The 12,615-nt window shown below is 41.9% G+C and overlaps 1 protein-coding gene across 6 annotated transcripts in view; it reads right to left on the reverse strand.

Annotated features, from left to right (window-relative positions):
* Positions 1-12,615, reverse strand: part of RNF121 (ring finger protein 121) — a 74,702-nt gene that overhangs the window by 6,317 nt on the left and 55,770 nt on the right. For all 6 annotated transcript variants that reach the window (XM_081155436.1, XM_081155435.1, XM_081155432.1 and 3 more), the window contains 2 exons: positions 9,948-10,055; positions 6,735-6,855 (listed from right to left, as the gene is read on the reverse strand). In XM_081155436.1, the coding sequence (XP_081011562.1) occupies positions 6,735-6,855; positions 9,948-10,055 (229 nt within the window). The remainder of the gene's footprint in view (positions 1-6,734; positions 6,856-9,947; positions 10,056-12,615) is intronic.

Consider the following 12,615-nt stretch of genomic DNA (forward strand, 5'->3'; position numbering starts at 1 on the left):
AGAGCTTTACCCCAAATCATCCCCGAGTTCTGCCCTCAGGATACTGGGGCAAAGGATGCAGATCAAAGGGAACTACAGTAGGAGGGAAGCCCAGGTACATGTTTCTGGACTTCTCCTCAGGAGCCTAATGTAGCAACAGGCAAGCAGGGTCAAATCCCACAATGTTTCAACAAAGTCATCAGGTCAGCCTGTCAGGTCAGGAAAGCCCCAGCAACCCCACACGCCCACAGAAACCAAACAGGAGGAGAAGTAGCAGGAGGCGCTGAAGCTGAGTTGAGTCAATCACAGGGAGGCAGATTTCAGTTTAACTTCAAGAGCCTGATCTCTCAGTGGAAAGGGCTCAAGGGGCCATATGGTGTGTCAGGATTAGGCAGACCTAATTTCAATCCTCTGTCACTATCTTGATAACCTTGAGCAGGCCACCCAAACTCTTCCTTCCTTCCATCAAAATATATTGGGCACCTACTAAGTACCAGCCTCTGGACAAGGGCCTTGGGATATGATGCTGGAAAAACACAGACCTGGCCTTTGTCCTCATGAAAACCACAACTAGGGGAGACTGATACTAAAAATACATATGTATTTATATAAAATAAGAACTAATGATTAAAAATGCTAAAATAAGAGTAATTAAAAAAGGCATTAAAGGGGCTATGAAAGAACATTGCAACGAAAGGGTTCCTAACTGAGCCTAAGTCGTCTGAGAAGGCTTATGTAACACTGAGGCTGAAAAGTAGAGGATGGGTGGGAGTTAACAAGACAAACACTGGCAGAAGTGAAAGGAGGTACCAAGTGAGGCCCCTGTAGCTCAGTGCACTTGAGGAACTGAAAGGAACCTAATGTGGCTCAAGAGTTGAGACAGGAAAGCAGTAAGATCTCATCAGCCGTATGAAGCATTCTGGACTTGAAATGGCAAATCTTATCTAAGGGCTTTATTTAAGAAAGGAGTAACATAATTGGACTCAAACTTTTTAAAAGATTACTCTGTCTTCTCAGTGAAAAATGAATTGGACATGAGGCCAAAGAGGATTTAGAGAGACAAGCTAAGAGACAATTATAATTCTTTAAAAGCAACAGATGATGGAGGCCTGTACTAAGGTGATGGCATACGCTAACTTGAGGGAAATAAAAATTGAGAGAAGTGGACAGGCTGATGATGCCAAATAGTAACAGTCTGGAGCTCAGAGAAGAGTTCTGGATTAGAAATCTGGAAGCAATGGAAAAAGAAAAGTGAAATATCCAGGTGAAGGGTAGAGAAGATTACTTAGATTTGAGCTCAGAGGAACAATAACATTTAAGAGAAGGAAAAGTTAGCAGATGAGACAGAAAATATCAGGGACAAAAAGAAAACCAGGACTGGGTAATGTGCTCTACAAAATGCTTCATATTAATCTATTGTTCCTTACAATTCTATAAGACTGGTAGTATTATTACAGCTAAGAAAACAAGATCCAAGAGGTAAAGTAACTTGCTTAAGAGTACAGTTAGCCCTGGCCGGGTGGCTCAGTTGATTGGAGCATCACCCCAAACACCAAAAGTTTGAAGGTTCAATCCCTGGTCAGGGTGCGTACAGGAGACAACCGATCGATATTTCTCTCTCCCTCCCTCCCTCTCTCTCTAAAATCATAACAACATATCCTCAGGTGAGGATAAAAAAATAAATTAAAAAAGGAGAGTACGTAGCTAATTAAAAGTGGATTAGAATTTTACGCAAGTTCTGTCAGACTCTAACTCCTTAGTTCTTTCCACTACTTTAAGCCAGGTGAATGGCCAGCTAGTCCTGTCCTGATGTTATCTGGGCCACTGATGATCCAAGAGGTAACTCTGAGGCATAGGAACTTGCTCAGAAGATAGAAAGTGTGAGGTAGAGCTCTGGCCCGTGTGGCTCAGCGTCGCCCTGTACACCAAAAGATTGCAGGTTTGATTCCTAGTCAGGGCACATACCTAGGTTGAGAGTTTGATCCCCAGGCACGTACAGGAGGCAGCCAATCAATGTTTCTCTCTCCCCTCCCCCCCACCTCTTCTCTCTCTAAAAACCAATAAACATATCCCAGGTGACAATTAAAAAATAAATAAAACAAAGAAAGTGTGAGGTAGACCCAATGTAGCATGAACAGTGTGTGTTACTGCCCTGCCTGAAAGAAGCCTCAGAAAATAGGCTTATTTCACAATCATGGAAACTATACTGACTGGCTGTCACAAGCTTATGATCTCACAGTGACCAGATGGAAAAAAACAAACATCCAAGGTTCCCTAGACTCATCAGAAGATGAGAATTACTTAAGTTCATATTACAAGTTTCTCTACGTGAGACAAACTGAAGAGCTGCTCTATATTAAACAGAACAGTGAAAAGAAATCAGGAATACTTGTTAATATACTTACAAAACCTCCTGGTTTCATTTCTAAGAACCAAGCGATGAATAAGACCGAGTTCCTGACAATGGTAAGCAGAACAGTTCCAACATCAACTATGACTCTCAGAGTAGGAGCCGTGACCACAGAATGTAAAAAGGACTAGGAAAAATGATGAGGACTGAAAATGTGGTCTATACATACAGTGAAATATTATTCGGACTTAAAAAGGGAGAAAATTCTGATATATGTTCCAACATGGGTAAACCTTGAGCAGATTATGCTAAGTGAAACAAGCCAGTCACAAAAGTCAAATATTGCATAAGTCCACTTAAATGAAGTACCTAGAGTGGTCCAATTCAGAGACAGGAAGTAGAATGGTGGTTGCCTGGGGCTGGGGGGAGGGGAAATTGTGGAGTTACTGTTTAATGGGTATAGAGCTTCAGTTATGCAAAATGATGAGTTTTATGGATGGACAGTAGTGATGGTTGCAGAATAATGTGTGATCAATGCCACTGAATTACACACTTAAAAATGGTTAAGATGGTAAATTTTATGTTTTGTCTATTTTTTTTAAATCCTCACCCGAGGATATGTTTTTTATTATTTTAGAGAGAGAGGAAGGGGGGGAGAAAGAGAAACATCAATGTGAGAGAGAAATATCGATCGGTTGCCTCCCGTATATGCCCTGACTGGGAATCGAACCTGCAACCCTTTGGTGTAGGGTATGATGCTCCAATCGACTGAGCTACCCAGCCAGGGCAATGTTATGTATATTTTACCACAATTTTAAAAAATGACTAGGACTGCTACTGACATGGGCAATAGTGGTGGCTAGTAAAGACTGCTCTTGTTCATACTTGGTACGTTGTAGATGGCTGATAAATAACTGTTGCCTGAATAAATAAGTGAATGAGTTGGCCAATGAATACATGAAAGGCTGAAATTTCATGGCTTCCTCAAATTGCCTTCCCCAAAGCATTGACTAGATTCTGGTTTTAAGGTCAGGGGTATTCTTGAAATTCAGGTTGCCATGGCTCAGAGGCCCAGAGCACACCAAGGCCCACTTGACCGAAGATGTGGAGAAATAAGAGTCTTGAAATGCTGTGTTGGAAAGAACAGTGCAATCTATCCCTTTAGCCCATGTTGAAGTCCCTCCCCCCATATCCTTGCCTGGTCTGATCTGATCTTTTGGCATCATCCCAAGTCCTAAAAGAAGGCATGTCACTAAACTTCAGCAATATTTGCTATAGGGAACAATGAATGAACTCCTGGTGACTCACCTAGTACTACAAGCCATTCTAGTCTTCCCATGACCCAATTCCTGCTCTGAGATGGTAACCTGGGGAAACAGCAAACTCTCTATAGTTAGTGTCAGCAAGATCACATTCTATTGGACAGGCACTGGAAAGAATGGCTCCTCTGAAAGGGATAGCCATTCTCAATGTCAATTCCCTAGGGAAGAGGTTAAGTCCTCATATTAGATATCAGGATTCAGAAGGCTGGCCTGAGGGATAGCGGAGGGGGTGGCATATTTATGTCTGGAATACAGGCTCTAGGTCCAGATATTTGGAAAACAGTTATCTAGATGTGGTGGGTGCCAAAATGGCACTAGCTACACAGCAGTAGGCTGAGTTGGATAAGGCAGGGTCTGGAAACCCTATAAAGCAAGCAGCCTGGTTAAGTCAGATTAACTTCAGTCAAGTACCCTTTGTTTATTTTCCTGCTATCATCCTCAACCTTTTAATAAAGTCCAATGTGACTGCTTGATCCTTCTGTTCCTGTGCTAAAATGTACAGGAAAGTACAAGGGTTTATACTTGGGCTGGGCCATTAAAGAATAGCGGTAGGGGTATTAAGATTCCATAATGGGAAGGAGAATATGAGGCGTCAAGAGCTGGTGTTTGAGGCACCCTCCAACCTAACAAGAAATTCTCCTGACAGGTCTTTTGGTAAAGGTGGAATTTATCATAATTAGGGAATTATCTTATTAGAGATTATCATTTGTAATCACTGGAGCATCCAATAATTCTTCCCAAGAACAAAGAAGAGGTCCAGCCCAAATCCTATTTCGGAGAGACCAATGTAATGATCCCATCCCCTAGAGGAGAAGCTATCTTGTGGATCAATTCTGAGTTCAGTCCCATTTGGACAGAAGATGGATTCTGTAGATTAGTTATTAGTGACCCACCTGAGGGAATTAAGGCTATGCTTAAATTGGCAGCTGATAATAACCTGGAGATAAAGTTGGCAACAACTTGGGAAAATCAGAGAATTGGTCCTGTAAAAACAGAATGAGAAGAAAAAGAAATCACTAGAGGGTAAAGGAAAGGATACTGGCAAGAGTCACTATGAAAAGCTGGCTATGCCATAGAAGCAGTCTTAGAAAATAGCTGTTGTTGAAAGTGAAGTTAATAGATAATCTAGGGTCCAGAAATCTCTCCTGGGAAGTGAACTGATTAAAGGGAGATCTGAAGCCTACACAAATATGTATGAGACAGCGAAATGCAGCTAAAACATAAGACAGTTGTTCAAAAAAGAATCTAATAAGCTGTCTATAAAATGACCCAATATACTTTGTTTTCAATTTGATCCATTACAGGAAAAATAGTCCCTAATACTGGGAAACAAAGTCTCAGACCTAAAATCATACTTGATTAAAGGTATCCAAGGTGATGGTTAAGTATTATTTAACCTAAATTGCCCTAAGCCTACTGGCCTGTGACACAAATGAGATCGCAGTAGCATGGGCATACAAGTTAACACAGCAAATAGTCCTCCACTTGCAAAACTGCCTTAAACCCTTCCAGAGTTCCTGAGGCACCTCACATAAAGTCAGTGCCAATCCTTTCCTGTTCTTATTAGTTGGTCTCCATTGATATCTGCTGCCTAAAAGCTAGGATTGGTATCTGGATGCTCCAAGAGAAGAGAACCTACTTCCCTGATGTTCCCCAGGGTTTCACTCCAAGCTGAAAAGAACTGAATGCCCTTCAGTCCCCCTTCATCAGACAGAGCCATCTGTATTTCAGCACAGAAATGGAGAAATGTCCATTAAAGTCTGAAATATTCTTCCTTGGGGTGGAGTCTAAAGGGATGACACTGAGAAGGGGAATGCTTCTGTGTTGTTTACATAATTAAGAGAATGTGAACAGCAAAACAGATACATTTCCATTATGAAAAAAAGAAACAGCGATATTGACTTGGGTTTCTCAGATTAGCTGTTACTTTAACCATATTTTAAGCTTGAAGAATTTCTCCATGGACTCCACCTTGTCCTCTTACTATCTCACTGAAGTGTATACCATTCAATGATTTGCTTGAGTCAGAAATCTCAGCTGATACCTACCTTTACATTTTTTCGTTCAGGATCCAAAACCAATCTATATCCAAGTCCTATTAAACTTACCTCCAAAATATTTCTCAAATAGTGTTCCTCTCTCCCTTTCTACCATCTCTACCCTAATTCAAGCTTCCTTCATTTTTCCCAGACTAACACAATTGTCTCTTAAATAGTCTTAAGTGGTCCACTCTAACCTGTGGCTCCCTCTCCAATCTGTTCTCTACCCAGCAGCTAGTACAATCTTTTCAAAATGTAAATCTGACAATGTCATTTTCTATTGTAGCCTCCTAGTCTTTTTAGTAGAGAAATCACAATCTTTCATTTGTCTATAAAGCTTTTTCTAGTCTAGCCTCTGACAATGTCTCCAGATTATTTCACTACATTCTCAGCCCTACAACCATATTAGCCTTAGTTCCTCAAAACACCCACCCTTTCTCACACCACAGGATTCTTACACACACTATTTTCCCCACCTATTTTCACTTCACTTCCTACTTCATGTAGTAGTTAACTCCTACTCACTGTTCAAGTCAGCTCAACAGTCACTTCTTCTGGAAAGCTTTTTGAGACCCAAGGCTAGGTCAAATGCCACTACTGTATTTGTACGCTGCATCATGAACCCTTCCTTCGTAATATTTATTAAAGTTATAACTTTGTATTTATTTTTGTGTTTATTACCCTAATACCCATCCCTGTCCCTAGAGAGTAAATTCTACTTAGGCAAGGAATACATTTATTTCTGTACACCTTTGTAATTCCAGCACATAAAGTGTTCAGGCACACAGACATTACAAAAGTACTTGTTGAATGAATGTTAACTTCCTGCTGGGTAAAGTGGTTCTTTTCTATAATGGTCCTAAAGTTAAAAATTCCAGGGTACATCTGAGATCTGACTTTCCAATTTTAAGGAAGAAATCTCCATACATACCACCCACATCTTGAAGGATTTTATATGGCTCATCTCTTCCATCAAACAAGTGATGCTATCCTGAACTTTCTGGAGGTGACAGGAGGCAGTATTAAGAGCCCAGGTGAACTCACCCCTATGGTAGACGCCATGTAGTCTGCACACATTTCTGCAAAGTCCCGCTCAAGGACACCATAGTAGAGGCCATAGAAGAGGAGAGAAATGCCAAAGTCCATGGCATCTTCTGGTTTGATCCTGTAAAGGAAGTAGCATGGCCTGCCCTGAGACACGACTGCTTTGTATTACTATTGCGGGACACAGAAGGCAGTGCCTAAAGGTGGAAGGTTCAAGGGCTAGAAGCAAGTGTTGGCAAACTAAGACCAAATCTGGCCTGCTGCCTGTTTTTATACTGTCTGTGGGCACCACGTGAACAGGCTAGCATTGTGAGCTACAAAGGTGAAGCCAGGGTATCCCCTTCTGCCCCAATTCCCCACTCTGTTAACAGTGCCTGCCTCCTCCAACTGGCAACCATGCATTGCAGCTGCCTAGGGCCAGCTCTGGTTGGCACCTACATATTGGGGACTCCACTGGTGTCACTGGAGCAGAGAGTGAAAATGATCCAAGTGGCCACATACCCCCCCATTCACGCCCACTTCTGAGAATGTCTTATCTGATGGCAAGTGGGCACAAAGTATGCCCACCATCTGAGACAGCCCACCCAGGCAAACAGGGTGCTACAAGGAAGGAGTTTTCTCTCTAAGTACCTATATCATATCCTAGATTTCACCTTTTATCCCACAAAGCCTAAAATGTGTATTATTTAATGCTTTACAGAAAAAGTTTGCCAACCACAGCTTTTAGAAAAAAGCCAGTTACAGACCAGTTACCATAAAATTTTAAGTTGCATCTATACATATTCTGTACGTCATCCAGTTACATTTTGGTTCACATCTATTTACTAAAAAGTACAAATTTTTTTTTAAATTTATTGGGATGACATTGGTTAATAAAATTATATAAATTTCAGGTAGGAGGACAAAGTTCTTTCCTTTAATATCAGGAGGTTTGTTTTAATAAGTCCAAGGATTGGTAATTTGCAACCTTGAGTCTATAAATGTTTATTACAGAAAAGAGCCTTTGTTAAAATATTTGTGCCCTGTCCAGTGTGGCTCAGTTGGTTGAAGTGCCGTCCCGTGCACTCAAAGGTCACTGGTTCGATTCCCAGTCAGGGCACATACCCAAGTTGCAGGTTCAATCCCCAGTCAGGGCGTGTACAGGACACAACCGATCAATGTTTCCCTCTCACATTGATGTTTCTCTCTTTCTCTCTACCCCCTTCCTCTCTCTTTAAAATCAATTACACAAACACACACACACACAGAGACACAGAGTATCGGGAACTGTATATGTTCACTTGAAGCTATAAACGATAATTTATCTTAGAAAGGTGAATCTGCTCATCAATCTTGTAATATTTAACCTACTAACTAGACATCATGATCTTACACCAATTAACCTGATCAGTAACATGAAAATGGTCAAGATTCTCAATTCTGTTTTCCTCCTTGTAGAGTTTATACAAGTAGAATAAACTGTAATTATAGAATAAATGGCTTTAAAACATAATGCAGGATCTTAATTATTATTTTTTAAACCACACAGGTTAAGAACATATCTGGATATATTTTCCTTTTCTTTGATGAGATGTTTTAGACTATGCTGACGAGCTCTCCTATAAACCTCTGTGGAGCCTGTTTATTTTTCCAGTCTGTTCTACCCCAAGAAAGAATTCCAAGGCTGTCCTCTCACTACATAAAGCAGGGTATTAAGTTTGGGGAAGAGGCCAGTGGGCATGAATTTAAATTTGAATCCTAAATCTCTTTAGCTTCACTGCACTATCCCAGGCTTAGCATTCCTTGTGATCCACAACCCTCATCACCTCAGCCAGGAAACCACATTTCCACCCTCTTCTGCCTACTCACTGTACCCACTAGTCCCAAAGCCCAGAATTTCTTGGCTTCTGCCTCAATTGGGGGTAGGAGGACCTATATGCTGATACAGGTCTTTTGGAAAGCTTATGACAATATAAAGCAATAGCCAGACTCCTACTCCTAGTAATGTAACCTTAGGAAGCAACAGAACAATGTTATCTGTGATAACACTAAATAGAAAAACAACCTAAGTGCCCCACAATGGAGCACGAGTTATATGGCCACAGGTTAACTTTCTAGAACTGTTTCCTTATAAACCTGATAAAGGGTCTGGCTGGCGTGACTGGAACCTATGATCCAAGAGATCAAGGTTCAATTCCTGGTCAGGGCACATGCCTGGGTTTGGGGCTCGATCCCCAGTAGGGGGCGCGCAGTAGGCAACTGATCAATGACTCTCTCATCACTGATATTTCTCTCTCTCTCCCTCTCCCCCTTCCCCTCTCTGAAACCAGTAAAGATATATTAAAAAAGAAAAAGAGAGATCTGATAAAGATAGAATGCCAGCTGTGCTACAAAGCAACTCTTGTATATTAAACATGACCTGTGATTAGTACACTGCACCTGGACTGGGAGATTACTGAAACTGGATGTGTTCCTTGGGCGAGTGAGGGGGGACTTCTGGGCCAATTGGCTCCCACATCTATCCATGTGGTCTCACTCTCTCACATCTCAGCCCTAGGACTACTATGAGAACTTCTGTAGACACTGTCCTGTAGTTTCCTGTCTTGTATCCTTCTAGGTGGATCTGTTGCCAGGTGTGGCCAACTGTATCCCATGAATTCAAATGTCTAGTCCAGGGTCAGCAAACTTTTTCTGTAAAGGGCTAGAGAGTAAATATTTTAGTTTTGTGGCCCATATAGTCCCTGCCATGATTATTAAACTCTTCTGTTTTACTGCATGACCAGCTATAGACAATGTGTAAACAAATGTGTGTGACTGTGTTCCAATGAAATATTTTTCTTATTTTATAAAAACAGTAGTAGGCTGATTTGGCCCACATAACATAGTTTGCCAGCTCCTAGTCTCCTTGAACATAAGACCACTCAGGTGGAGTGGACGTTGCAACAAATACATGGATAAGGAAAATGGTTCTATTAGGGTGACAGAGTTACAGGTGACTGGCTATAATCATTATTATTCTTACTTTTGTTATTATACTTTTCCACTAAAATATACATTCTTGGAAAATACAACCAATGATTTGAAACTCTAACTCCCCCATGGCTCAAGTCTCCTATTCTGGGTCCCATGTTCCCCCTGTTAATAACCAGGACTTGCCCCAGGAAGAAAGATACATCCCCCCACCAGCATCTCCTCCCCCAACACCAGGAAAAAACAAAAACAAAGAGTACTCACTTGAATAATAAGTTAAGACCAAAAAGGGTAAACATGACAGCCATGTAGCCAACGATGCCAGTGGCATAGCTGATTTTATAGATCAGCAGGAACCACTTATAAACCAACCTGCAGAAAGGAGAGAAAATTAATACAGCTGACACAGAAACTCTAGCCTAGAGACTTCTGGATGACCAGAATCCCTTATTCTCACATCAATGGGGATACCACGCTCTTTGCTTAGGACTTACTGAGAAACTTTAGCTATTGTACAAAGCTGGTGACTCCCTTAATCACAGTAACGCCTCCATATACCAGGGAGCCAGTACATTGTATCTTCCTGGTCTCAGACCAAGGGAAGAAAAGAGAGTCTGAAAAGATGATTTCAGCCTCAAATAAAGAAAGAGCACAGCAGCCTAACCAGTGTTGCTCAGTGGTTGAGTGCTGACCTATGAACCAGGAAGTCACAGTTCGATTCCTGGTCAGGGCACATGCCTGGGTTTCATGCTTGATCCCCAGTGGGGAGCCTCTGGGAGGCAGCTGATCAATGATTCTCCCTCCTCATTGATGTTTCTCTTTCTCCCTCTCCCTTCCTCTCTTTGAAATCAATAAAAACATATTTTAAAAAAATATATGGCATAGTACCTTATAAAAAAAATAAAAGGGCACAGCATACCTCAGACATCTCAAATTCAGATTAGTTGGATAAGGAAGTGAAAACCAGTATCTATAGCTATGCTCAGAAGGGAACAGGGGGTGGGGGAAAGGCCAGCTATTCTTGTCAAGAAAGGGAATTCAAGGAAAGATGAATAAGAGGTAGAATTAGCTATAGATGTTTACACCTGGGCATGGTTAATCTGAATACTGCTTTGCCTCTTCCTATCCACAGGCCAATAACAAAAGGAATGATGTCTAATGAGTTTGCTTCTGAAAATATTTTTTTCCAGAGTAAAAAGGATAAGGAGGGAGGCACTCAAAGAATGCCTCTGAATTGGATGGGGGGGGGGGGGTGTGTGTGTGTGTGTGTGTGTGTGTGTGTGTGTGTGTGTGTGTGTGTGTGTGTGTGTGTGTGTGTGTGTCTGTGTGTGTGTGTCTGTGTGTGTGTGTCTGTGTGTTGCTCCTGAGGGAGGAGCAGTGCTCCCTAGGACCAATGAAAATCAGTGTGGAATGTGGTTGGTCGACTCCAACTAGGTTCAAAGAGGAAAGATGGTACCAGAATGTACCAGAGCCTTTTAAATGCTACAGAGACAGGTCCCTAATATCAGGAGCCACTACTCTATCTGTGATGAGAGCTTATGAGCAATTTAGTAATTTGCTCGAATAACCAGCACAAACCTGTCTAGCTCCAGAGAGCCAACTAGGTTACTGGCATCCATACTGGGCCCACGAAGAAAGCTCAAGGTCTCTGCCTGTGCCTCTCTGCTGAGGCTATCTATGCAAGGGTGAAAGCTTCTCAGGCAAAGGAAAGGCCCAAACACCTTACAGTGCCCACTCAAAGACCATACACAGGTTCATTATCCAGGGTTTGCACTGATCAGATAGGAGTGAGACACAATGGAAAGGATGTGGAATTTCAGGTGGAATCTGGATTAAATGCCGTTTATTAGCTGGGTAACCTGAGGTAAGTCAAATCACCTCTCTGAGACAATTTCACTGCTGTTGCAAATGGTAAAATTTCACTCTTTTTTATGGCCAAGTAATATTCACTGGTTTATACAGAGCCCATTTCCTGGTGTTTACAGTACATGGCTGAATAAACAGTGTGAATATATGTGGATGTTTATGAAAGTGCTTTGAAATGGTAAAGCACTATCAAATATTATTATCAAAAACCTCCCACGTTGCCCAGCCAGCGTGGCTCAGCAGTTGAACATCAACCTATGATCCAGGCGACTGCGGTTCAATTCCCGGTCAGGGCACATGCCCGGGTTTTGGGCTCAACCTCCAGTAGGGGATGTGCAGAAGGCAGCCAATCAATGACTCTCTCATCAGTGTTTCTGTCTCTATTTCTCCCTCTCCCTTCCTCTCTCTGAAGTCAATAAAGACATACTTGAAAAAAATAAAAACCCTCCCATGTTATGGACTATTTTCAGTCATTTTAGCTAGAAGTTGATACTGTTTGTTACTTGGTGACTCTTAATAGGCTTTATTACACCAATTGTAACCACATTTTTAGGGATAAAGAATTCAATGTTCAGAAAGATGAAATCACACAGGTCATATAATTAACAAGTGGCAGGGCTGGGGTTTCAGAGCCTGTATCTTCTATGTAATGGCCCTTAACGTAAAGTAAGCTACCACAGCCAGAGAGGGGCTTCCAGATCACCAGCTTCACCTTGAAGATAAATTTTACTTTGTACCATGAGACTCAGACAGCCAAAGAACAGCTTGCAAGACAGTGGAACATACGAGGCACTGGAAAAAGAGCAACTTGCAACTTGGAAGACTCTGGATCAGGCAGCCACAGCTTTGTGGCTGACCAGTTCCTGTTAGGCTCTCCTGGACCTGTATACGCGTCTCTCACAGCACTTACCAACTGCACTGAAACAGGTGCTTTCTCACCCATCCCTTCAATTAAACTGAGCACTCCTTGAGGGCAGGGACCATGTCTTATCCAGCTCTGTATCCCCAGCGCTCAACACAGGGCCTGACATATATCAGGTGCTTGCTGAATGAATGAATGAATGAA

This window comes from Miniopterus schreibersii (genome assembly GCF_964146895.1).
Source record: "Miniopterus schreibersii genome assembly, chromosome: 12".
NCBI classification, from domain to species: domain Eukaryota; kingdom Metazoa; phylum Chordata; class Mammalia; order Chiroptera; family Miniopteridae; genus Miniopterus; species Miniopterus schreibersii.